The 23,449-nt window shown below is 37.2% G+C and overlaps 1 protein-coding gene across 1 annotated transcript; it reads right to left on the bottom strand.

The window, feature by feature from the left end:
* Nucleotides 1-5,944: 5,944 nt before the first annotated feature.
* Nucleotides 5,945-22,661, bottom strand: SOSTDC1 (sclerostin domain containing 1). The gene is made up of 4 exons (XM_036863659.1): nt 22,656-22,661; nt 18,818-18,820; nt 9,888-10,152; nt 5,945-7,387 (listed from the first exon to the last, which is right to left on the bottom strand). Exons 3-4 carry the CDS (start codon nt 10,090-10,092, stop codon nt 6,972-6,974), a joined length of 621 nt encoding a protein of 206 aa, XP_036719554.1. The 5' UTR covers nt 10,093-10,152; nt 18,818-18,820; nt 22,656-22,661; the 3' UTR covers nt 5,945-6,971.
* Between the last annotated feature and the right edge of the window lie 788 nt (nt 22,662-23,449).

The raw sequence follows: 23,449 nt of genomic DNA on the forward strand, positions 1-23,449 counted from the left end.
TTGTGGAAGAGCCAGAAAGAGGATTTGTTTGTTTATGTGTTTGTTTTGTTTACTATTTTTACCAGGGAAGAGAGCGGCACACTTTCTGATAGCATGGAAATTATACAACGTTTGAAGGTTCCTGTTTTGGGCAGCAGCCCTGAGAGACTGTGGCTTTTCAGAACTCATTCCAGAGCTATGCTATGGTGTTGATTGTGTGTCCTTACAAGCCTCTCCTCCCTGTCATCAGCATTTCCAGCTCTTTATTTCAGCTCAAAATAGAGATGCTCTAGTACTGTGGTCATCTTCCCCTTGAACATGCTTATCATTACTACAGGTGATAAAAGAGATAATAAAACACAGTAGAAAATTCTCATAACCCAGGATGTCCAGGAACCACACCTGTTTTAGTTTAATAATATTACTGAATCATAAATGCGTTAACTCCAAAAGAACACAATGATTAAAAAAAAGGCGGAGGGAGCTTGTTCCAGCTCCAACATCTGCTGAAGGCATTCTCTTGGATTTCTTTCCTCATTTTATGAATTAAGGAATGAGGATAAAATATACATTTACACAAATACAATTCAAGCCATTAAAAGCATTATTACCCTCAAATGTATGTTAATGACTGAAAACCAACTTAAGTTATGCAATATCAGCATGATTTGCATGATACGGCAATCATCCGGTGTAATCAACAGAATTCTTCATGTTTTTGGAGATTGCTTTGCTGGGACCTTACCATATACTGCCAGGCAGATCATCCTATCATTACAGGCCCTTTTCCAGAGCAAATTGACTACAATGGCATTATTTCAAAAGTATACAGTTTTTTAAAAATATCCATATAAATATTGGATATAAGCCATATTTAGTGTCCTAGATGCACAAATCTCTACATATTTTTTTTTGCCAAAGTCATCTGTAGCTCTTTCCTTTACTCATGCTATCATCAGCAATAAATGGCTTCACCTAATATACAGAAACTATCCGGAAACTGGAAATGATATGTGGGAAATGCCCAGTAACAGGTTGTAGTCTCAGCCCTCCTGGAGTTGGGTCTCAAATCTCATCTTATATAGCCTGCCTTAATGAGGTATTGGTAAAGATGGAAAATGTCAGTTCCATAACAAGTTTGACCAAAATCTTATTCTGAAATTTCATAATTGAGTGACCTGGAAACATCATCAAAACTGGAGAATAGTACTAGTCGAATCTACCTTTTTGGGTGTCAGTGTGATTGAAAATATAGCCATATTGTTTGGGATAATAGAAAGTGAATATTTTAGGCTGGAAGACACTTTAGACATTATCTAGTTAAACTCCCTTATTTTACGGATAAAGTAATCAAGCCTTAGGAAGCTTAAGACACAAGCGTGATTTCACCCAACCAGTTAGTAGCAGCACAGTCTAAACCATAAAACAGGTCTTCTGTTTCCAAGTTCACATGTCTTGCAGTCACTTGTATAAAAATTGCTACATAAAAAAATTCAAACAGAATTTTTTGTTTATTATGTGTTTAAAATGTCCAACTATGTCATAGATTAAGTGTAAAATGTTTCTTAATTAGTATACAAAGTGGACAAAATTAATCAACTCTTTGGAAAGAGTGTCAACAAACAGGCAAAATGGCAACTCTTCATTACATTATTAAATGCATTTGACAATTTTTGTCTTTGGCTTGCAATAAGAAAATTTGTGGCAAGACAGAGTTGTTGTTTAACTCTCTAAGCTTGAGGAAGTAAAACAAACAAATGAACAAAAAACATAAAGAAAATATTTTATAATGTATAGACCACATATGAAAAGTAAGAGAGGAAACAAGGCAAAAAAATATACAGGAAGCTCTAGTTAGTAAAAACTGTCAACTATTTAACATAAAGTACAATGCTAGTTAAAGATGGGAAAGGGTTGTTAAAAAAGTCCTGGTTACTGGACTACTGGGGTCAGTGTTTTAGGCTGTCTTTGAATGCCAAATTTAGGCTAACATCTCAATAAATAAAAGGACTCAAGTGATCATTTTGTGAAAATTCACCAATATTGTAACATAAAATTTTTTTTTTAATTTGTGTGAATTTAATGACAATAAATTAAAAAAAAAAAGAATTTATTCCTACTGAAAAAGATGAAGTTTATAGTTTAATAGTAAGTTATCTTTAAGCCTATCAGGCTCTTGATCGGTTTTACTAACAATGAACTTTAGCTGAATATGTCTGTGTCACTGACAATGTCATTCACTTTAGACATTCTGTCTCAATTCATACATCTAATCCCACCACTAAGAAATAAAATCAATAATACAAGGTAACCCTTGGTTTGCAGTTACTAAAATTCAAAAGAAAATATTCAAGTTCCTTCTTAAATCTCCCAAACTGTTTCAGTCTTCATTTGTAACAGAAAATAAATCCTTTAGCAGGTCTGCCAATGCAGATGATAAACTATCACTCAGTCTAATTTGCACTGGAAATAATTATGCAGTCAGCTTGGCATTAAATCATTTTAATCAGTTCTTGAAACTGGAAGTTGAAACATCTTCCCACTGGGATTTTTGCAGTAGTTGTTACCCAGTAGCTCTTTGAGACAATTTGCAAAATATGCAGGTTAAGGCACCAAATGGGTTGTTAGCTGTGGAATCGTAAATGATGGACAGACCAATACAATGGAATGTCTATTCTAGTAAGTCTCTCTTAGTGGATGTAACAAAGATTTCTAGTGGCCAAATGTATACTCAGTTCACAAATCTAAACTCATTTTAATTCAACATAGAGCTATATTTTAATAGGTTCCAATTAAACCAAATGCGAGTCATCACTATCTGTCCTTGAGGGAAGGAAACATTTTAACAAGATAGTACACTGTAGCACTGAGGATCCCAAGTCATTTTCCAGGTGAACTCCTGAGTGTCTACAGGAGTTCATCAAAGGCTTGCCACGCATTTTATTTTTCATTAGAATATGTGACTACAGAAAGCATATAAATGCTGAATTTACGGTGTGCAGTGAATTGCCACTTGAGTGCTAAAAACCATTTTCAAGAGTTAAGTCTAATCCAAACCACATTTTAATTTCAAATGTAATGAATTAGATTTCGATACTTAAATTTCATGATGGTTGCAAAAAAAATTCCAACATACTAAATTTAAACTCTCAAAGGCTTTAATTTTACTCAGCAATTTGGAATTTTCCTGGTTTTGCTTTGCCTAAATACTATTCTTTCCATTCATAACTGCCTAGTATAACCTACTGAATATCTATTAAAGTAAATAAGATGCAAAATAGATAGATCAGGTTATACAATTTTTAAAAATCATTCTAGTAGCATAGGGTGAATGATACAGCATGATCTTCTGGCAAAACCTTACTAATTTTATACAAGGCAGGAATGGATTAAAATTCAGTCTTTCTTAAATTAAAAAAACACACCCTAATTTTCATTGTTTTTCAAAAAATATACAGCAAAATAAACATGGCTAACAGAGTATTGCCAATTAGTGGTTATTTGTAACTAGCATAAATGAATAAATATAAACCATTTGTAGTTAAAATATTAATTTTTTTTGCAAATAGATATTTCTGAAGGCTCCATGTCCATATTTAGCTTAGGTGTAGCACACTATATGTATTATTTATTTGTATATATACTATTAATTTTTCTTCCATTCTTGTTATTGATAAAAACACCTATCTATATATATCTAATATAACTATAAATATCAATATCTATCTATCTACCTATCTATCAAACTATCTTCTAACTATCAAGCCACTTGAGTAAAAGCTCTCTATCCATATTGGGCAAAATAAATTTGATAAACAAATCTTTAATTGATAAATATTATGATGTAAACTAGAGGTCAGACTCTGCCAAAATGATCACAATCACCATTTTGAAATGATAGTTACTAAGGCGAGAATACAATTATGCAGTTTAATCAGATTGGAATGTGTGAATTAACTGGAAAAAAACAAAAGCTGAAACATAATCAGCAATTAAGATGCAAGTGCTTTTTAGCATTTTAAAATAATAACTACAAAGCGACTCTTTCTGTTTAAATTTTTACTTCACTGACTGATTGTATCCTAGGCTTTTCTTATTGATTGCTGACCTTTTCCTGTCATTTGATGTTAAATACCATGCAATGAATGCATCACAATGTAACATGGCCTGAAATGGATCAGTAAGTTGAATGTGACCATAAGAAATGGATCCAATCCTTGACTTAGCAGAGACTAATCTTATTTATAAGGTTGCTTTATTCCATTTCATTTTTCTTAGTACATTCACTTACTAAATACTATAAACAATCAAATTAGCGATGATTTTAGTATTTTATCACCAAAACCTTTGTTTCAATGTTTTATTAGTGAAAGGCAACCACATAGTCTTCTTGATTTTGAAGCCATTGTCCAGTCAACTCCTTTTTATGCCTCAGGCCTTAGGACACACTAATTTTAAGACCATCTCTAAGGCCTTCTTTAGAAGGTGCTTTGATGTTGAGAAGGAAGAAATGGCCAAAGTGTCTTAAGTCTTCTGTTATGTTAAATATCCCATATTGAGCAATGATGAGCAAGTAAAATAGACATATGAAATAATACATTTTTGGTATATTCAACCTATGATATAATTATTATGAATGTTCCAGGCATTGATATAATGATATGAAGTAGTTTAAGATCTAGTTAGTAAGACTAGAAAATAAGCCAATAGTGGACTATGAATCATTATTTTATTTAATGATACAATAGTTGGCATTATTACAAAATCGAGAGATGTTTTCTTGTCTTTATGTATGTTGAGACTCTCCTACCTCTCATAGGGAAGGGACAACATTAATGTCCTTATTTAGCTTACTATGATTTATGTCATATACATGTGACTTTTAGACTTGTAATTACAAAAAGAACGATCTACCACAAAAAAGCACTAAGGACTCCTTCATGCTCAGGATCCAAAAAATGAAAACCAAGATCTTATCAATACATAATCAAGCCTCTTTGGTTTTCTTCACTTGGAGTGATGGGATCAATCATTGAACTGACAAAACAGTTATCTAACTGTATAATCTTGTTCAAGACTCATTACGTTGGTTAATAAATGACATGTCAAACTTGAAAACAGTGAAAAACTAGTTTTTGTTTTCTTTTGTTTTAGTTTTTGGTTTTGGGACCATGCAATATTATTCAAATATTCAAAGTTTCCCAACATATGGTAGTGATTTTTCCACAATTCCTTTCTCAAATTTAACTGCATATTAGAATCACCTGGAAAACTTTAAAAACTGCTGATATCTGAGTTCCACCTTCAGAAACTATGATGTAATTTGGATGGCAGCCTGGGCATTGGGTCTTGTATCTCCCCCAGGTGATTATAATGAGCAGCAGACCTGGTATATTTAAACATGATATTCTTATCACAACTCACTGCTGGATTGCCACGCAACTTTTTCAAACGTCTTATTTACTGAATAGATGGTCTCCCTATCCCTCTCTTTTTTCTTAATATAGAATTTTCTATCAAAACTTGAATATGCCTTATATTAAAAAAAAGCAGGAGCTTCCCTGGTGGCACAGTGGTTAAGAATCTGCCTGTCCATGCAAGGGACGCAGGTTCGAGCCCTGGTCCGGGAAGATCCCACATGCTGCGGAGCACCTAAGCCCGTGCGCTACAACTACTGAGCCTGTGCTCTAGAGCCCTCGAGCCACAACTCCTGAAGCCCGGGCACCTAGATTCCCGTGCTCCGCAACAAGAGAAGCCACCGCAATGAGAAGCCCGCGCAAGGCAATGAAGAGTAGCCCCCACTTATCGCAATTAGAGAAGGTCTGCACACGGCAACGAAGACCCAGCGCAGCAAAAATAAATAAATAAAATAAATTAAAAAAAAAAAAAAGCAATTACTCTGATACGTTTATCCTGTAGTTTTTGTAAACACGTACTTTTTTATATATGTTAGAGACAAGGACAATAACTTTTAGCAGTGTTTATTTTTGTTAAAAGAAACTGATGGAATTGAAGGTCAAGTCACCTTCCGATTGCACAGATTAAACAAGAAAGTATTACATATTTCATTTTTACAAAGCATCTTATTGATTTAAAAAGATCCATACTATTGATAAAGTTCATGATGAAACATATATGTAATAAAGAGACTAAAATATTTATTTTACATATCTACAGTATGTATTGTCCTATTTCTAGATCAACCACAAATTACACAGGAAAATATTTAGATACATGAAAAAGCTTCAGAACATAAAAAATTAACATTTTGAAAAAAATCACTTGTGAAAGCTCATTAAATAATAACATTGACAAATAAATAGTTAATCAGCTTTACTTATTAGCTGCTGCCATGCATTTCTGGCATTCCATTCCAAGCGAGGGTCAGCATGCAGGGTATAATTTCATACTATGAGACTGTAAAAAGCTACAGGGCTTATTTTTGAAGTGAAATGTCACAAAGTCTTTCACTCTTTCAAAGGGCGATCACTCTTGGCTGCTAAACTGTTCCCATGAAGATTACCAGAAAAGCACCTTCCTGAAGTGTCAACCTGAAGATTCATGGCAACAATTTTTTTTTTAAACTTTTCAATTCTGAAGAGGTTTTGTTGGGGGGTGGGGGAGATGGTTTGGGAAATGAAGGGTAACTGAGAAGCCCTTTTCCTTTTTAAAAAGTAATGATTCAGTGATGTGTATAGTATCACCAGTCTTTCAAGAACTAATACTACAGGGTGTGTGGAATTAATACTACAGGATGTGTGGAATTTAAATGCAAATCCCACTCATGGATGTGCGTACATCTTGAAAAACTTGAAAAGAAAAAGCTATTTCCAAAGAAGCTCCTGATACTTAGGACAGCTTGCTGGGTTTGATCAAAGCAGAAAGCATGTATTTTCAAGTAAGAAAATAGCAGTGGCAGGCTTGAGTCTTCCGAGCAATCAAATCTGTAAAGCAGATGGTTACCAGTCAGTCCAGTTTGGAGAGTCTGAATTCTAACTCATGCTGTGTTTGCTGGATTTGCTGGCTCTTTTCCGCTCTCTGTGATGCTGGGCTGGCTTGGCAGGCGACATGCTCTCGAAGTTATGACTGGACTCATTGTGCTGCCGCGTGTACCTCTTGCACTTGCAGGCGGTGACCACCGTGATTTTGTAGGTGCGCGTGCTGCCATCTTGGCACTGCAGCTGGATTCTCTGGGTACGCGTTTTGTCATTGACACACCTCCACTCCTGGGAGCTCCTCCTGCTCCAGTACTTTGTTCCATAGCCTCCTCCGATCCAATTGGGGAGCACAGGCAGGGGCAAGCATTCGCCAGCGCACACCAGCTCCTTCAGGGGGCTGATGCTAGTGCACTGGCCGTCAGAGATGTATTTGGTGGAACGCAGTTCCCGGCAACCTACTTGAACTCGAGCTGCAGGAAACAGGAAAAATATGTGCATCAGAGGCAAAAAGCAAACGGACAGTTTTTTTTTAAAAAGTAATCTGCAATGACAAAAATAATGTCCAAATGATAGCGAATGGCCAAATAGGAAGCGAACACCTATTTTATTTTCACAATGCAAAACACTGCCTGGATGGTTGTAGAGAAAGCTTTCAAGAAAATTATCAGCTTATATGGCTACAATTTATGGAATAAAATCAACTAGGCCTGATTTTTTTTTTCATGTATAACATTAGCTAATAGCTTACTGGAGTATATGAAAATCCCATTTTCTTAGGCTTACTCCCCAATAAGTATTAAGCAGGTCTTACATTTATGCGTAAATATTCATTCTTTAATGAGCTAAGGAGGAGTATACTTTAATGTTCTTTTACTCACGGGTCATATTAGTTAATGTCTGCAAGTGCTTTTAATCAGGTTTTTAAAAAAAATCTATTGAGAAAATGTGGAAAATATTTAAATATTGTGTACAATGCAATCCATAATATTTTGTTTCAATTATAAAATTCAGCTGCAGAGAATCATATATACATATGTGTACGTTTGACATTTTGCATATCAAACTTAATAACTGCATTTTAAGCATAAATTCCCAAGCTGTCTTTTAAAAACACAAATATTAAAATGTTAAAATGCAAAATGTCACTACACCTCAATATTTAAAGAATATAAAACCCCCTAAATCAGGAACGTATGGTTGCCATAACAACTTGGCTACATTTCCATGAATTTTATGGCAGAAAAATGCCTAACATGTCTGATTTACAACTGCAAAAGGAACTACGGTGTTCGTTTCCTGAATATTGGTCATGGCAAACTTTTTGTTTAGTCATTTGAATTTGATAAGCATGTTCTCTAATTGACTGTTTCTTGTTACATGCCTTACATAATTAAAGCAAAAATTAATCTTGAAATATTTGAGTTTTCCTTTCCATTGCTTTGTTATCTAAACTTGAGAAGAATTGCCTGAAACAAGCTTGGGGGAAAAAATCGAGCCTTGTTAACCAGAAAAATATATATATTTCAAAGTACAGACTGCTGAAATTTAAAAAAATAAAAATTATAAGGGACATTGAAGTGGTCTTGCATAGAATATTGAAAGCTAGTATGAAGTAGGTACTAAATTAGGAGTTTTACTTCAGCTCTGTACCCCAGTACTAGTAAGGTGAGAGATATAAGCTAAAGGGATGTGATAGTTGTGAAAAAATGTAAGATATATGCACATACATCCGTGCGGGTACAGAGTGTGAGACTGAAATTAGAGTGTAAACTAGCTGGCTGGTCAGGGTACTCTGCCTATCTGATTCTGATTCCATTTCACCTTCCTGCAGCTGCCTTAGGAATGCACCTGGAAACAGCCGGAGATGATTTTGACCTGTCTAGCTTTTTGTTCCTGTTCATATAGAGATTTGGCATTTTTGCACTGACAGTTCATTGACAATGAATACCCACCACATTGCTCGGTAATCTAATAATAATAAAGTAGTTCCTGTGAACCTAAAAGCAACCATCCTCATGAAAATTAAAACACCTTGGTTTTCTTAGAAAGACGCTAACAGTCACGTTTGCTTTGACTTTTCAAAGGTCGAAACTCCTTTTAGCACTTGAATGACGAGTGCTTGAGGACGGGCTAAAGATTTGTGTAAGATTTCTTGTGTACTGTTTCTCTGTGTCTCTCTTAAAACCCTATTACTAGCATGTGAACTCTTCTAAAGGAAAGGAGTGAAGTAAAAGAAGAAATTTGAATCCCTCTAACTAATGGTCAATGAGTGTGTCAATTAAGCAAACAGAAAAGAAGAAAAATATTTTCTATACGAAGTATTATTGTACTGTCATTATTTTATATCTCTAAAGTCATGAAAGTTTCCCCAGTCTCTCACAGAAATATACAGTTACCTAAATTTTGATCTGGTTAATGAGGAATTATTTTGGAGAATATGATTCTCCAATGTTTTCAGTTTTATCCCTCTTTCTCAAAGATCATCATCCAAGCTTCAACTTTTTCACTAGACATGTTTTAGAAATCGGTGTGAGCCATTTTTTTTCCCCAAAAAGCTTCGTTTTTTCCCTTGTGATTTCCCATACATGCTTTAGTTAATTACCTTTATACACTTTACCAGAATTGCACGTCCTGAAATAAACAGAAAACAACCTGAATTTAAACTAGAGCAACACTTTGTAAAAATTCTCATTTTGCATGATTTTAAAGAAGCAACAGTCTAATTCCTGGAAACATTTTCTTTTGGAATGTTTAGAAACTTAAGTCTGCGCCTACATTATCAAATCACTGTTTTAGTAATGTTAACTTTGTAGGGAAGAATGCCAATATACACGTGCAGCAGATTTTCCCAGATTGTTTAGCAAAACATATATGGTTCAGGTTAGTTAGCAATGAAACAGTTCTACAGGAATGCGAGCTAATGCTACCAAATAAGAAAAAACCAAATCCATGGAAGTAAAACACACTTACTGTTCCGATCCAGTCCAGTGTCACTGAAATGCCTGCCTCCATTTCTGGCTTGATTCATCGTGCTGTTGTTGCTGGGCTGTGCTGGAACAGGTTTAACCACATGTGAATAAAGGATTTCTGTGGCATCATTTTTAAAAGCCAAACAGCTTTTCATGAGGACGCATGCAAGGGGAATGAGATAGAAATGAATGGCAGGAGGAAGCATGGTGAGCAGAGGATTTGCTTGGCTGGAGAGCTGGTTAATTCCTTTCCCTCTGCTTCTGCACTGTAACAGTGAAATTCCTCCTCAAGGTTCCCTTTATATATCCACTGAGGTTTGGCGTTCATTCAGGTGTAAAGTTGTGTAAAGCTTCAGAGTGAAAACACAGAGAAGGGGTGGGATCCCTACATGACCCTGCAAAAGAATTTTACCAATGGAAGAGAAGACTACAGAAAAGGAGGAGCTTGGTATACAAATTGCCTGAAATTTCAGAGTTGGACTTCATCAGTTGTCTGTGAGCTGAAGCAGCCTGACACACTCTATAGCAACTACAGCCCCCACCCCACCCCTCTCTCTCTCTCTCTCTCTCTCTCTCTCTCTCTCTCTGCCATTTCCTTTCCTAAATCTAGTTCACATTCGGGTTTAATTTAAATGAAAATATGCTGCTGTTCATTTGAAGAGATTTACATTCCCACAGTTGTTCTGTATTTGCGATGGGAAGAGGGTTCATCCCAGATAATAGGAGGAATTCAGGAGTTTAAAAATTGTAGGGCTTGCATGAAGCACCTAATTAGTTAAACATATCTTGTTTCTCAAGACGCAAACCACCATTTTTTTTCTCTTAAATGTATAGGCACAGAGCTAAGATCTTCCCCCTGGACACACTTAAATAATGCAGCTTTGATCTGCATGAACTGCTGTGCTCCTAGGTAAATTATTGCCAGGGGTTCCGTGTGGAGAATAATGAGCATAGCTCTGTCTGCATTAAAGTAACTAATATCAATTTTCATCTTAAAAATGTGACACAAGCGTTAACATTCATTGCCTCATTTTACATGAAAGAAAGCCATTTCTGACAGATTATTGTTTAGCAAATTCAAGGTAATTTTTACAAGGTTTTTCATTTGCTGCAGAACACGTGTTCTACCTGCATTTACTGAACATTTTGTTCATTACTTCCTTTGGCTCTGCTGCTCAGATAAGAAACATGGTAGTTCTCTGTTTATCCACACAAGGCACGGATGTTCCATTAATTACTACTAGGCCACTAATCTCTATCCTTAAAACAATTATGAAATTCGAACTGATTGGTGGGACATTTTGATTGGAATCAAAATTCTGAATCTCTTTTCAATTTTAAATCCATTTTTTTGCACTTTGTGTGGCTATTAAACTGACCTTATGGCATGGATACATCTCTTTATAAACTTTTTCCTATTGTAACTGCTATTCATATCTATCTGTCTATCTATCTATCTATCATCAGTCATCTGGGTTTTTCCACAGTGGCACTATCGGCATTTTGGAATAGATACTTCTTTGTTATGGGGAGGGGGTGGCATTCTGTGAGTTTAGTAGCATACCTGGCTTCTACCCACTAGATGCCAGTAGCACCCCCAGTTATAACCAAAAATGTCTCCAGACATTGCCAAACGTCCCCTGTGAGCTAAAATGACTCCACTTGAGAACTACTTGTTATCTATCTCTATCTCACTACAAAAGAAAGTACAATTAAGAACGAAAGACTAATTATTTAATAATACTAAGGAATAATTAGGAGAAAAATGGTACTGTGGTTTTACTTAAAAACAACAACAGCTTCTCTTTTAGAGGTATATACTGAAATATTCCTAGATGAAATAATATGATGCCTGGAATAAACTTCCAAAACAACATGGGAGGGGGGTAGTTAGGTGTGTGGATGGGGCATGATTTGATGGCTTTTGGGGCACGATTCTGGATATTCTATTCTGTTTACTCTTGTATACGTTCAAAATTCTACATAATCAAAAATTTTCTAAAAACTAAATTCAAAAAAATCAATATATACATACAAGTAAGTCCCCTACATACGCACGAGTTCGTTCCCAGAGCATGTTCATAAGTTCAACAAAGTTAGCCTAGGGACCCAACTAACACAATCGGCTATATAGTACTGTACTGTAGTAGGTTTATAAAAGTTTTCACACAAATAATACATAAAAAACAGACACAAAATAAAGAAAACATTTTTAATCTTACTGTACAGTACCTTGAAGAGTACAGTAGTACAGTACAACAGCTGGCATACGGGGGCTGGCATCGAGTGAACAGGCAAGAAGAGTTACCCACTGGAGGAGGGAGAGGAGGTGGGAGATGGCAGAGCTGAAGGATCGTCAGCAATAGGAGACAGAGGGCAAGCTGCAATTTCACTCACGCCTGATGTTGATGGAACGCATGTTCGAATCTTTGAAAGTTCACAACTTGAAGGTTCGTATGTAGGGGACTTACTGTACTGCCAATCTGATCTCTATCTTAGGATTGTATGTAGTCATTTATTCTAACATCCTTCCTGGAAAATAATATATCAGTTTATTCTGTGCACATAGAGATTATAGATCAGACATCCTTCTAAAATAGTAACTATGAAGGATTTCTTATCCTGCTTATCAGGGGACTTCATATTAAATACATGAAGTATGTTAATATTAACCATTGACTGGTAGACCCAATGCCAAAAGGAAGTAGGAGCATCAAAATATCTAATCTCTTCCCCTTTACTATTTTTTGTGTCAGGAGGAGGAGATTTGTTTGTTTGTTTGTTTGTTTGTTTGGCTGCACTGTGCAGCTTGCAGGATCTTAGTTCCCCAACCAGGGATTGAACCCAGGCTGGGTGTGGAGTCCTAACCACTGGAGGAGGAGAAGATAGTTTAATCTGCACTTTAATTATTAGGTTGGGCTAATCAAATTGACCAAATTAGCTCATAATTGTTAAATCTGCTCTGTACCTAGTATTCTGTAGGCGCAGCCTTACGATATTCCCTCGGGCAGGAGCAAAATTAGGAATGAAGGCAATGTGGTTGATATATGTGGACAGGAAAAATTCAGCATTCAGACGTGACTTCTATGATTAGGTTAACAAGATACTGTGACTTTCAGTCTTGCTTTCCTGCTCTAGCCATCTCACTTGCTTCTATGGAAGTCAGCTCCCATAATGTAAGCTTTCATATGGAGAAGCCTAAGGGGCATGGAACTGATGTCTCTCACCAACATGGAGCAGAGGCCCTCAGCCAAACAACCCAGGAGGACCTGAATTCTATCAACAACCACATGAGTGAGGTTGAAAGCAAATCTCTCCACAGCCAGTCCTTCACATGAGGCTGTAGCCCTGGCCTACACCCTAATTGCAATCTTATAAGAGACTTTGTCAGAAGCACCCACAGGAACTATGAAATAATAAAAGTTTTAACTAAGCTGGGGTAATTTGTTACACAGCCATAAATAATTAACACAATATTATCTGCTTAAAAATGAAGAAATAGTAATTAAGCCATTCATTTTGTGAAGAATGCTAGGACCTCAAAAACATGGAATCATTTAATACGGTGACTGAGTAACTTTCATTCTTTGGGCAAGCTTTGAAACTTATTTTCCATGTCTCGGCTGAGTCATCAATGTGATGTCATTATTAATAATCAAATAATGATATCAGAATTACTACTATCGGTCTGATATGCAAAAGCTTGAAAGTAATTTTAGTACTCTAAAATAGTGTTGTTTACTATGTGACTCTTGTCACTGGAATCAGAAAATCTGAATATGAATCTTATTTCTGCCATTTATAATCTGTATGAACTTGGGTGTATTTCCTGAAACTCTCTAAGTCAGTTCCTTCAACTGTAAAACATGACCAAGCTTACCTACCTCACAGAGGGATAAGAAAATGTGAACATGTCTAGAACAAAACCTGGCCTGAAAGATATGTGGAAAAAATAGTCACTGAATATGAGTCTAAGCCTACTGTTTCTCAGTAGAGTCTTTGAACTTAAAAATGACCTTGGAAAAAATAGAAAAGTCTCAAATAAATGCAATTATCCTGTTTAAGGTGGGGAACAAAAAGTCATGAGAAAGGATTAAATATGAAATAATCAGTAAATATTATTTGATTAAGAAAATAATTAGCCTGACTTTTTATCTTTGACAAGAGAAGAATCAGAATAAATATACACAAAACATATTTATCGAATGCAATATCTGGTGAGCTATATCTGGTCCTCTATGGACTTAAACTATTTTCAGAGAGCTCCAGTTAATAAGATAGAACTTGTAAACTGGAAAAGTAGCCATCATTAATTTAGAAGAAGATAAAAACTACTTATAAACTCTTCCTTCATAAAAATCCTTGAAAAGAGGATGGGCTAACATCTTGCATTTATTTCATATCAACATGTGTTGAAACCAGCGTTTATCATACCTGCTGTAGTCCAGGGACTGCAGAGCTGAACAAGGCGTGGAGCCTGCCCTCTTCCCTTTCCCAAACGTTCCTCTTCAGAATTCCACTAAAGGAGCTCCCTTGACCTGATCTTCCTGTATCACTCTCTTCCTTCTTCACCACCTTTCTCAGTTGTCTCTTTATTTTTATTTTGTTTAAATGCTTTCGGTTTATTATGTAAATATTCCTTTTCCTATAAGCTTCCTCAACAGAGATAATATTAATTTAGATAATACTGCTTATAATCCAGTGTAACCTGATGTAAAACCCAAGTGGATATTCCAAATCTGGTGGATATATTTCTCGGTAGAACTTCTCAGTCTTGGCACTACTGATATTTTCGGCTGGATAATTGTTGTTGGAGCTATCCCCTATGTTCTGGGATGTTTAGCAACATCCTTGGGCTCTACCCACTAGATGTTAATAGCACCTCCCTCACCCAGTGGTGACAATCAAAAACAGTCCTCTGGTGTGCAAAATCGTCCCAGGTTATAAACTACTGGTCTAGGCAAATTCTCCAGTAAATTTCCTAAAAATGGCAGCACGCTGCTCTTAAGGAAAACCTCACATGCAAGCTCTAGGGAGCAAGTTAGGACAGTAGGGATAGGGTTTCCATCTGACTGTACAAACTAGGGCGAGTAGTAAGTTGTCCTTTTTATTGGCATTTGCTACCTTGCTCCGTAGGAATTGATGTCCTCATTCTGTACATTTGGCTCACGCAAGTACCTAAACTCAATTTGACCAAGGCTGGCAGCATATTAAATATCCTTTTTTTTTCATGGAAAGGCATTTTATTTTAAATATAGCAGTGTGTACATGTCAATCCCACACTCCCAATGTATCCCTCCCCCCCGTAACCATAAGTTTGTTCTCTAAGTCTGTGAGTCTGTTTCTGTTTTGTAAATAAGTTCATTTGTACGATTTTTTTAAGATTCTGCATATAAGCAATATCATACGATATTTGTCTTTCTCATATTAAATATCCTGCCCCCAGTGGTGCCTGGGAGCTAGAATTAGTTTTGTTCCACAAACCTAATAGTTGTTCTGAAACCACGTTTTACCTGGGAGTTTGCTAGATATGCAACTTCTAGGCCTGATCTCAGGCCAGAATCAGAATCTCTTGGGGTGGAACCCAGGAACCTGTGTTTTAGCAAGCTCTCCAAGTCATTCTTATGCGTGCTAAAATTTGAGACATACTGTTCTCAAATCACATGTGCCCTCCTAACTGTGGCCTGTCCCCATAGTCTCCATTACAGTCACCTCATCTATTTTAACTGGGCCTCCACCTCAGAGTCTTCCAGTTTGCACAGTCAGATGGAAGTCCTGCCCTAAAGCTCAGCCCAGCTGACCAAAACCCGACCCCTTTTTCTCTTCCTGCATTTATTTCTCCCCACAGACTGGATGCTCTCAGTGTCCCCCAGCGACTGATTAATGCTTTGTTCCACAGAGATGGTCACAACAGTTACTACTTACAGTGATGTCACTGCTCACAAAAATTTTGGCAGTCATATCTGATTCTCTCAGATATCAGTGTGAACTCAGATTTAGGCAAAATACTTCGACCACTGTGATTTTGATTGTTTTCCACCAGCTCCCGGAACATACCATAACCACGTCAGGCTCCTAGACTGGTCAACATGCAGTCTGGCTTCACTCTTTCCTGAGGAATCTCTTACTCAAGCACCAGCGGGTGTCATGGCCAAGCCAGAGATGGTAATAACTTACATCACCAATAGAGACTTAACAGTTGGTAGTTCCCTGGTATGTCAGAAAATTGGAGAACAAAAGGAATTCAGCAGAGCATTTGGCCCAACAATGCCACTGTCTTTTCTGGGAAATAAAGTTGTTATAGACATTTCTAATTTCAATTCTGATTTTTTTTTTCTTTTTGGCCATGCTGCATGGTATGTGGGATCTTAGTTCCACGACCAGCGATCGAACCCACGCCCCCTGCATTGGAAGCGTGCAGTCTTAACCACTGGACCGCCAGGGAAGTCCCTCTGATATTTTTAATGAAGTACTTTGCCTCTTAGTTATGTACAGATGGAAGCTGTGGTGTAGAGGATTCCACAGCAACAATGTAGCTGGAGTGAAGGGAACATGTTAGGGAATATGGGAAAAAAGTTTGACTACATTGATTGGAAAGGTAGATTGGAGCAGATCATGGACTACAGCCCTGTTTTGTAGGTTTAGAAGTCTGGACATTATTTGGTGGACAATGGAGAGCCATTGAAGGATGTGTGGTGTGTTTGTGTGGGTGTGTTTATTTTTATTTTCACAAAGTGAAAATGCTGTGTAACTTATACCTAGGTAAAGTGATAGAACGTTTCCAGTACCCAGAAGTTCCCTTCCTGTCCTTTCCTTGTAACCACTTCCTTCCTCCTCTCTAAAAATAAACCACTATTCTGATTTCTGACACCAGTTATTAGTTTTGCCTGTTTTAGAATTTGATTTAGAAATGACTTTTTACATTGTTGTGTACTACTACTGCATTGCATGGACATCCACAATGTATTTATCCAGTCTAGACTGGAGTGATTTCAGCTTTTGGCTATTATGAATAACACCTCTCTAAACATTCTAGTACCTGTCTTTTGATGCATATAGGCATACATTTTGTTGGATGTTTCACCTAGTTGTGAAATAGATGAGATACAGGATGTGTGCATGCTCAACTTTAGTAGATAATACTGAAGAGTTTTCCCATGTGATTTTTAAAATTTCATTTTTTGATTTATTTGGCCGTACCGCACAGCTTACAGGATCTTAGTTGCCTGACCAGGGATTGAACCCGTTCCCTTGGCAGTGAAAGTGAGGAGTCCTAACCATTGGACCACCAGGAAATTCCCTCCCATATGATTTTATTAAATAAAATTTCTACCAGCCCTGACGGATTTCCCCTGACAGGGAAAGGACAAGATCAACACGATGTTTCAGGAGACTGAATCTAGCTGCAACCTCTGGGATGGTTTAGGTGTGGTTTTATTGCAACACAAGAAGGGGGAAACAGTGTTGCAAGAGCTCAGGTGAAAAAAAGATACTGGGGCTTCCCTGGTGGCGCAGTGGTTGAGAATCTGCCTGCCAATGCAGGGGACACGGGTTGGAGCCCTGGTCTGGGAAGATCCCACATGCCACGGAGCAACTGGGCCCGTGAGCCACAACTACTGAGCCTGCGCGTCTGGAGCCTGTGCTCTGCAACAAGAGAGGCCGCGACAGTGAGAGGCCCGCGCATCGCGATGAAGAGTGGCCCCCACTTGCCGCAACTAGAGAAAGCCCTCGCACAGAAACGAAGACCCAACACAGCCAAAAATATAAATTAAAAAAAAAGAAAAAAAAAGATACTGAACTTGAAGGAGAGAGGAAAGGCTAGGACAGAGATTAGAGATACTAGGGAGGTAGGTTGGTAGGTGATTGGAAATGAAGGCAAAGGTAAAAATAAAGTGTTAAAGCTGGGTCATGGAGAGACTGAGGTGTCAGGAGAACCAGGGTTGCACAGCAGAGTTTAGAGTTTAATAATGAGTTTGGGCTGAGTTAGAATGAGGTTAGGGTGCTGATAGGAATCCAGAAGAAAGTGTCTTAGACAACTGGAATCAGAGCTCAAGAAATCTGTCTAGTGGCTGACATCAGTTTCACTAGGATGCTTTGCTGTAACATTAGCACAATAGAACTTGGTTTAGAAACACTTTGTCAAATAACACTAAGACTTTCATTTACATATCTACTGCCATCTAATCATGCCCCTAGGCTTTTAAAATCTAACTCCCTACTTTCTGTAATTCCCAAGGAGGCTGAAATATTGTATTGTACATAATATAATATTGTACATATATTCGTGTTACCACCCCTCCCAAGTCTGTCCCCAACAGGTGTTCTCCTGGCCAGTGTCCTTTGAGCCAACAGAATGAGACTGAGTTCAATTCAGAAGCAAAGGAAAGTTTTATTCTTTGGTCAGAGAATGGAGACGTTCAAGCTCCCGCTCTAGAGGACACACTCGCCCGATAGGTCCTGGGCGGAGCTGCTTTATAGCGTCTCGTCAGGGGCAGGGGGCGGAGTTCGCGCTTGGCGGGCGCAGCTGTGCTGCTCGCTCCAGATCACAGCGTCGGGTGCAGCGTCTCTGCGCACGGCCCGCGGCCGCCATCTTGAATTGCGGGGTCGTGCCCCGCGCTTCTGCACCGGTGTCTGTGAGGTGTTGGCTGCAGCGTTTCACGCTCCGAGTTCTGGCCTGAAGTGCCGGGTGACAGTCCTCTGCCCGCAGTACCCTGTAAGCGAGTGAAACTAGACTGAGCACAAAAGAAAAGAAACAAGGTTAGACTTTATTTTATTACCTGGATTCTATTTTTTTTTTAATTTCCTGAGAATTGTTAAGGGCCTTTGCCAGTGACGTTTGTATAGGCTTATCAGATGAATGCCCTGTGTTTTATGTGAAACCATAAACATTTTTCCAGATTTCTTCTTCGTTTATTTCCCCCGCAAAACCACTGGCTTAGTTCAAGTTTCCATCGTTATTTTCCTGAACTACTCTTTCCATAACTTTTTAACAGATCTCTTGTCTTCTCATCACCCTAAAATGCACTCTCCACAGTGAGATCCAGAATTACCTTTTAAAAAGGGGAGTCTAAACATCTCATGTAAAAGTGTCATTTGCTCCTTTTACTTGCAGAACAAACACCTTCATAAACCAGCTACCCTCATTTCATGCCACCCTCTTACTTGTATTTTATGCTTTGGTAGTAGTTTCTCATGCTCATCATTCAATTTAACGCTTTCAGGCCTTTCATTCCTGTGTTACTTCCGTAATTCAAAACTCTGCTCTTTACCGTCTTCCTTGAATATATAATTTAATCAAACAATGAGAAACAAGGAAAAGGACAACTGAGGCAAAGGAAGCTTTTCTGAACATTCGGTAGATGGATCTCTGAGAATTATGTACTACAGTTTAAAATAATATAGACATTTATTTTAATTTCAGTAAAATTGTGTGTTTTACATTTCCAGCCCTAAAATACTGCAAAACACATTTAAGATCAGTAAAATAATTTAAAATATAATAGTATGAAGTATTAAAATATTAGAAAGAAGAGTACATGTAGATTTTCAGCATGCAATATTTACTTAATTCATGAAGTTTGAAAGAATACTGCTTTAAATTTTCAAATTTTCTGAATGCATGTCCTTTTTAATGCTCTCATGCCATTAACAAGAAAATTAACATGATTACTTAATAATACTTAAACTCATTTTAAAATGTATTAAAAAAAGAAAAAAATGTATTGAACAAATACAAAAATTATTGTATTATGGAAAATATTCACATCATCAGATTTCTACTCTTTTAAAAACTGGGGTTATGAAATAGTGAATATAACATATGCATGTTGTAAAAAATGTCAACAGTTCATTAAATAGGATAAAATTCACCTCTTCCCATCCCTCCTCCAATGCTGTTCTCCAGAGATAATCACAGTTAAGAGTTTCTTGTGATGTCTTCCAACATTTTCTGCACTTACAAGAACATTTAGTTATACATGTATATGTGTGTTCATACAAGTATGTTTTAAATTTTTTTACGTAGACTGGATCATGATGTTCATATGATTTCTCAAATTACATTTTGTACCTAATGACCTATCTTGTACATTTTTTATATCAGAATGTACAGATTTACCTCATTCTTTTTAAGCCTTGCATTGAATGAGTTGTATGGATGTGACACAAACTATTCATCCAGTTCTCTATTGATGGCTATTTAGATTATGTTTAGATTACCTCCTTTATAATTGTGGCAGGATATTTGTTGTGTACAATTATTGTTTTTAGCCCCAAGTTTTCCCCTTTTCCTTCATTCAGGTAGTTGAGGAGGGGGTAGAATTGGGAATGGAAGAGTAAGGTTGGTTCTGTGTACTCCACGAAAGACCAGAAGCCAAGCCTTACTCCCTGACAGCATGCCAGACAGGTGGCTAGCCTACAGAAAGGCAGGGTAACCACATTCGTTAAAGATTCCAGCAGGAAATGTAATTCCAGAGCCTCTGGACCTGAAGGAAGCATGTAGACTGGACATGAAGAGCCCAGTAGTGACCAATAGCAAATGATTGCTAATGAATAGAGCCTAGGGGAACCTCACCAGTGCCTTGGCCATATGGAGGAAACTTTGCAAAGTTCTTGTTAGGGGGCTGGTGGGCGAGGGGCAGGGATGAAAGGAAAATGAGGGTCAGAGTTCTAAATTAAATTGATTTTAAAATATAAAGAAATACAATATAAATTTTTTGCACATCTAAGCTTCTAGACCAGAATTCATACCGTCTTTGAAAACATTTAGATATACCTTGATATATTTAAAGTTGCACTTTAATTTTGGAGGCTTTTTATCCGTAGAGAACAATTCTTCTTCATTGATTACAGAAAAAATTCCCATTTGAAATAATGTTTTTTTTAATCTTGACATCATTACCTGTGGAATTTTGTGATATCCATTTGTTCTTTCAAAATGTAATTCCAACAAAAATAAACCATGCCTTTATTATAGTCTCAAGTTGTTAAGGATTTATTATATCATTTGGATGTCATACTTACATCAAGCATAGTTTAGAACACATAATATGAAATGATAAAACTTAATAGTCTATTTTGAAGAGCAAAAAAAAAAAATTTATTTATGGAAAAGTCATGCTTTTACTATGACCATTGCATTTTTGTTTGCCATTGCTTTTACCTTTAATTGGTACTTTTGCAGTCTTTATTGAAGGCTTTAACCTGGTTTAAGGTTGGCCAAAGATTAAGTCAATTAAAAATCTCATGGAAACAATTTAATGATTATTCTCTGATTAAGAAGCACTGATTAAAATTGCTTTTAGAAGGAAAGACGGAAAAAAATCCTGAAAATGCCTTATGGCTTAGAATTTTATTATGTCAACTAACAGTTTATATTGTGTTCAGGCCTAATTCTCTAGCGTGTTTATATAGCATTTGGGGGCTGTTGACCTGACAGTGCCTGGGGAGGCAAGTCTCCTCTGAAAAACAGCCAAAGAAGAACTTGAAACAGACGGGGGAAGGCCCACTCCTGCCAGGACACTGCAAGCTGTTTAGTGACCGTCTAGATGTTCTGCTAGTTTTGTTGCCATACTTGGTAGTCCTGGGAATCTGACTAGTCTCAGAAGTTGAGCAAAACAAAATACAACTGTGCACAGCCACGCCCTAGGGTGACTGTCTCCAAATACCATACAAGTCCAAGGCTGAAGCACTTGAAAGGCTTGTATCTCTGCAGATCAAATCTTCATCAGATTGAGCCTTTAAAGACAACCCTTAAGCACATAAATGTTGTCATTTACGGCACTGTTTCAGCACTATTTTACCTTTCCAATTATAAAGGTGGCTAATGCACATGATAATTACAGTTCCTTAAAATTTATGCACTCTCAAGCAGATCAGCTCAGAAATGTTGGCACAGTTTCAGGGTTCCTTAACAACTGCTTGCCAAACCACTCTTTGATCCAGTGAAATCATCACATGATTCAAAACAAGGCCTAGAGCCTTTCAAGAAGTCACATCTTAAGTCCTCACCTTCATTGGCCAACCTCCCCAGGTTCAACCTAAAAACTGATATTTTCCTTATCAATGCCAAAGGAGTATGTTTTTTCTCTGTGGGATTTATAATATGCTTTCTTGGTCCCCATTCATTTAGTCACCGTTTTAGCTAACATTTATTGAGTGCTTATGTACCAGAGATTGTGGTTTATCCTGTAGTTCAGAACTAAGCTACCTCCCCTAAATTCACTGCATAAGGTAGCGGCAATCAGTTAAACAGATAATTACCAAAAAGCGCTATAAGTCAGGGCAGGGTAGAGTAGGAGGACAGACTTCGGGCTCAAAGCCACTGGTGGAGGTCAAAAAGAGTCCCAGTGGAGGTAATTCTGAGTGGAGCATTGAAGAAAAATTAAAAGTAGGCAGATGATAAAAGCAAGTGGGTGGGAGGATTCTAGAGAGAAGAGATGGTGTGCGCACTAAGGTCTGGCAGCAAGAGAAATGGCCAAGTTTAGAAGCTAAAAATGTTTTGCTTGCCTTGAAATGCCTCCCATGGAGTAGCTAGAAAAGAGGTGGGAGAAAAGCATGCCAGGAATTTGAATAACCATTTTTTTGCCCTCCTGAGGAGTTTGAATTTTATTCTAAAGTCAGTGTGGACTTTTAGAAGAATTGTGAGCAAGAAGGTGACTTGACCAGTTTGGAGTTTTGGATAGATGACTCTGAGGGATTGTAGAAGAAAGTTCAATTCAGAAATATTTAGCATATAGTGAGCATATCTCAAATCAAAGTGTTGGAGGACTGAGGAGAGGATCTGGTCCTGAGGACAGTACTGGACAAAAAAAGACTGAACCATCACTCCTGTGGGTCAGGACTATCATAAAGAAACAACAACTAAAGAGGAAAAAACTAAAAAGGAAAGGGAAAAAAAAAATAAGGGGAAATGAAAGCTGGAGGGAAAAGAGGGGAAAGGAGTGGAGGTGATTTGGAAGCAACACTTGCTGCTTAAAGCCTAGCTCTCCAGTCAGGGTTGAAAAGGAGCAGGGAGGAGAGAGTCAAAATATGTGTCAATAGCATTCTATTTCTTTAAAAAAGACACAAATTATTTTCCTTCTTTAAAAGAAACCACTTTATTGAGGTGTGATTCACATACAAAAAGCTGTACATACGTAATATATACAACTTGATAAGTTTGAGGATAACTATATACCCATGAAACCATTAGCACAATTAGGGCCATAAACTTATCCATCACCTCCAAATGTTTCCTCCTGCCTCTTTTTGTTTAAAGGTTTTAACAAATTATTTTCTTTTTCACCTTGATGTCCGAGCAACTAATATCAGTAATTCATGGTAATCTGGCCTGTTCTGAAAATAATACAAAAAAATTCATGAAATTTCTATAAACCTTTCATGATTATAAATTGAATATCATATCCAATTGATTTGGTCAAAAACTCTTTAATGGCTCTCTTTCTAGCCCATGTATTTCAAATCTACCAACAAATAATACCCGCTCTTTCCTTAAATTATATCCAGAGTCTAACCACTTCTCACCCTCTCAACTACGACAGCCTTGACCCAACCTCTATCCTG

Source organism: Balaenoptera musculus, chromosome 9 (assembly GCF_009873245.2).
Source record: "Balaenoptera musculus isolate JJ_BM4_2016_0621 chromosome 9, mBalMus1.pri.v3, whole genome shotgun sequence".
Classification (NCBI taxonomy): Eukaryota; Metazoa; Chordata; class Mammalia; order Artiodactyla; family Balaenopteridae; genus Balaenoptera; species Balaenoptera musculus.

Bases quoted from the DNA above. Each gene is read 5' to 3' on its own strand.
- SOSTDC1 (XM_036863659.1), bottom strand. From the start codon at position 10,092: ATGCTTCCTCCTGCCATTCATTTCTATCTCATTCCCCTTGCATGCGTC. The intron at 7,388-9,887 runs GTAAGTGTGTTT...TGTTTCCTGCAG, and splicing joins CACTGGACTGGATCGGAACA to CTCGAGTTCAAGTAGGTTGC.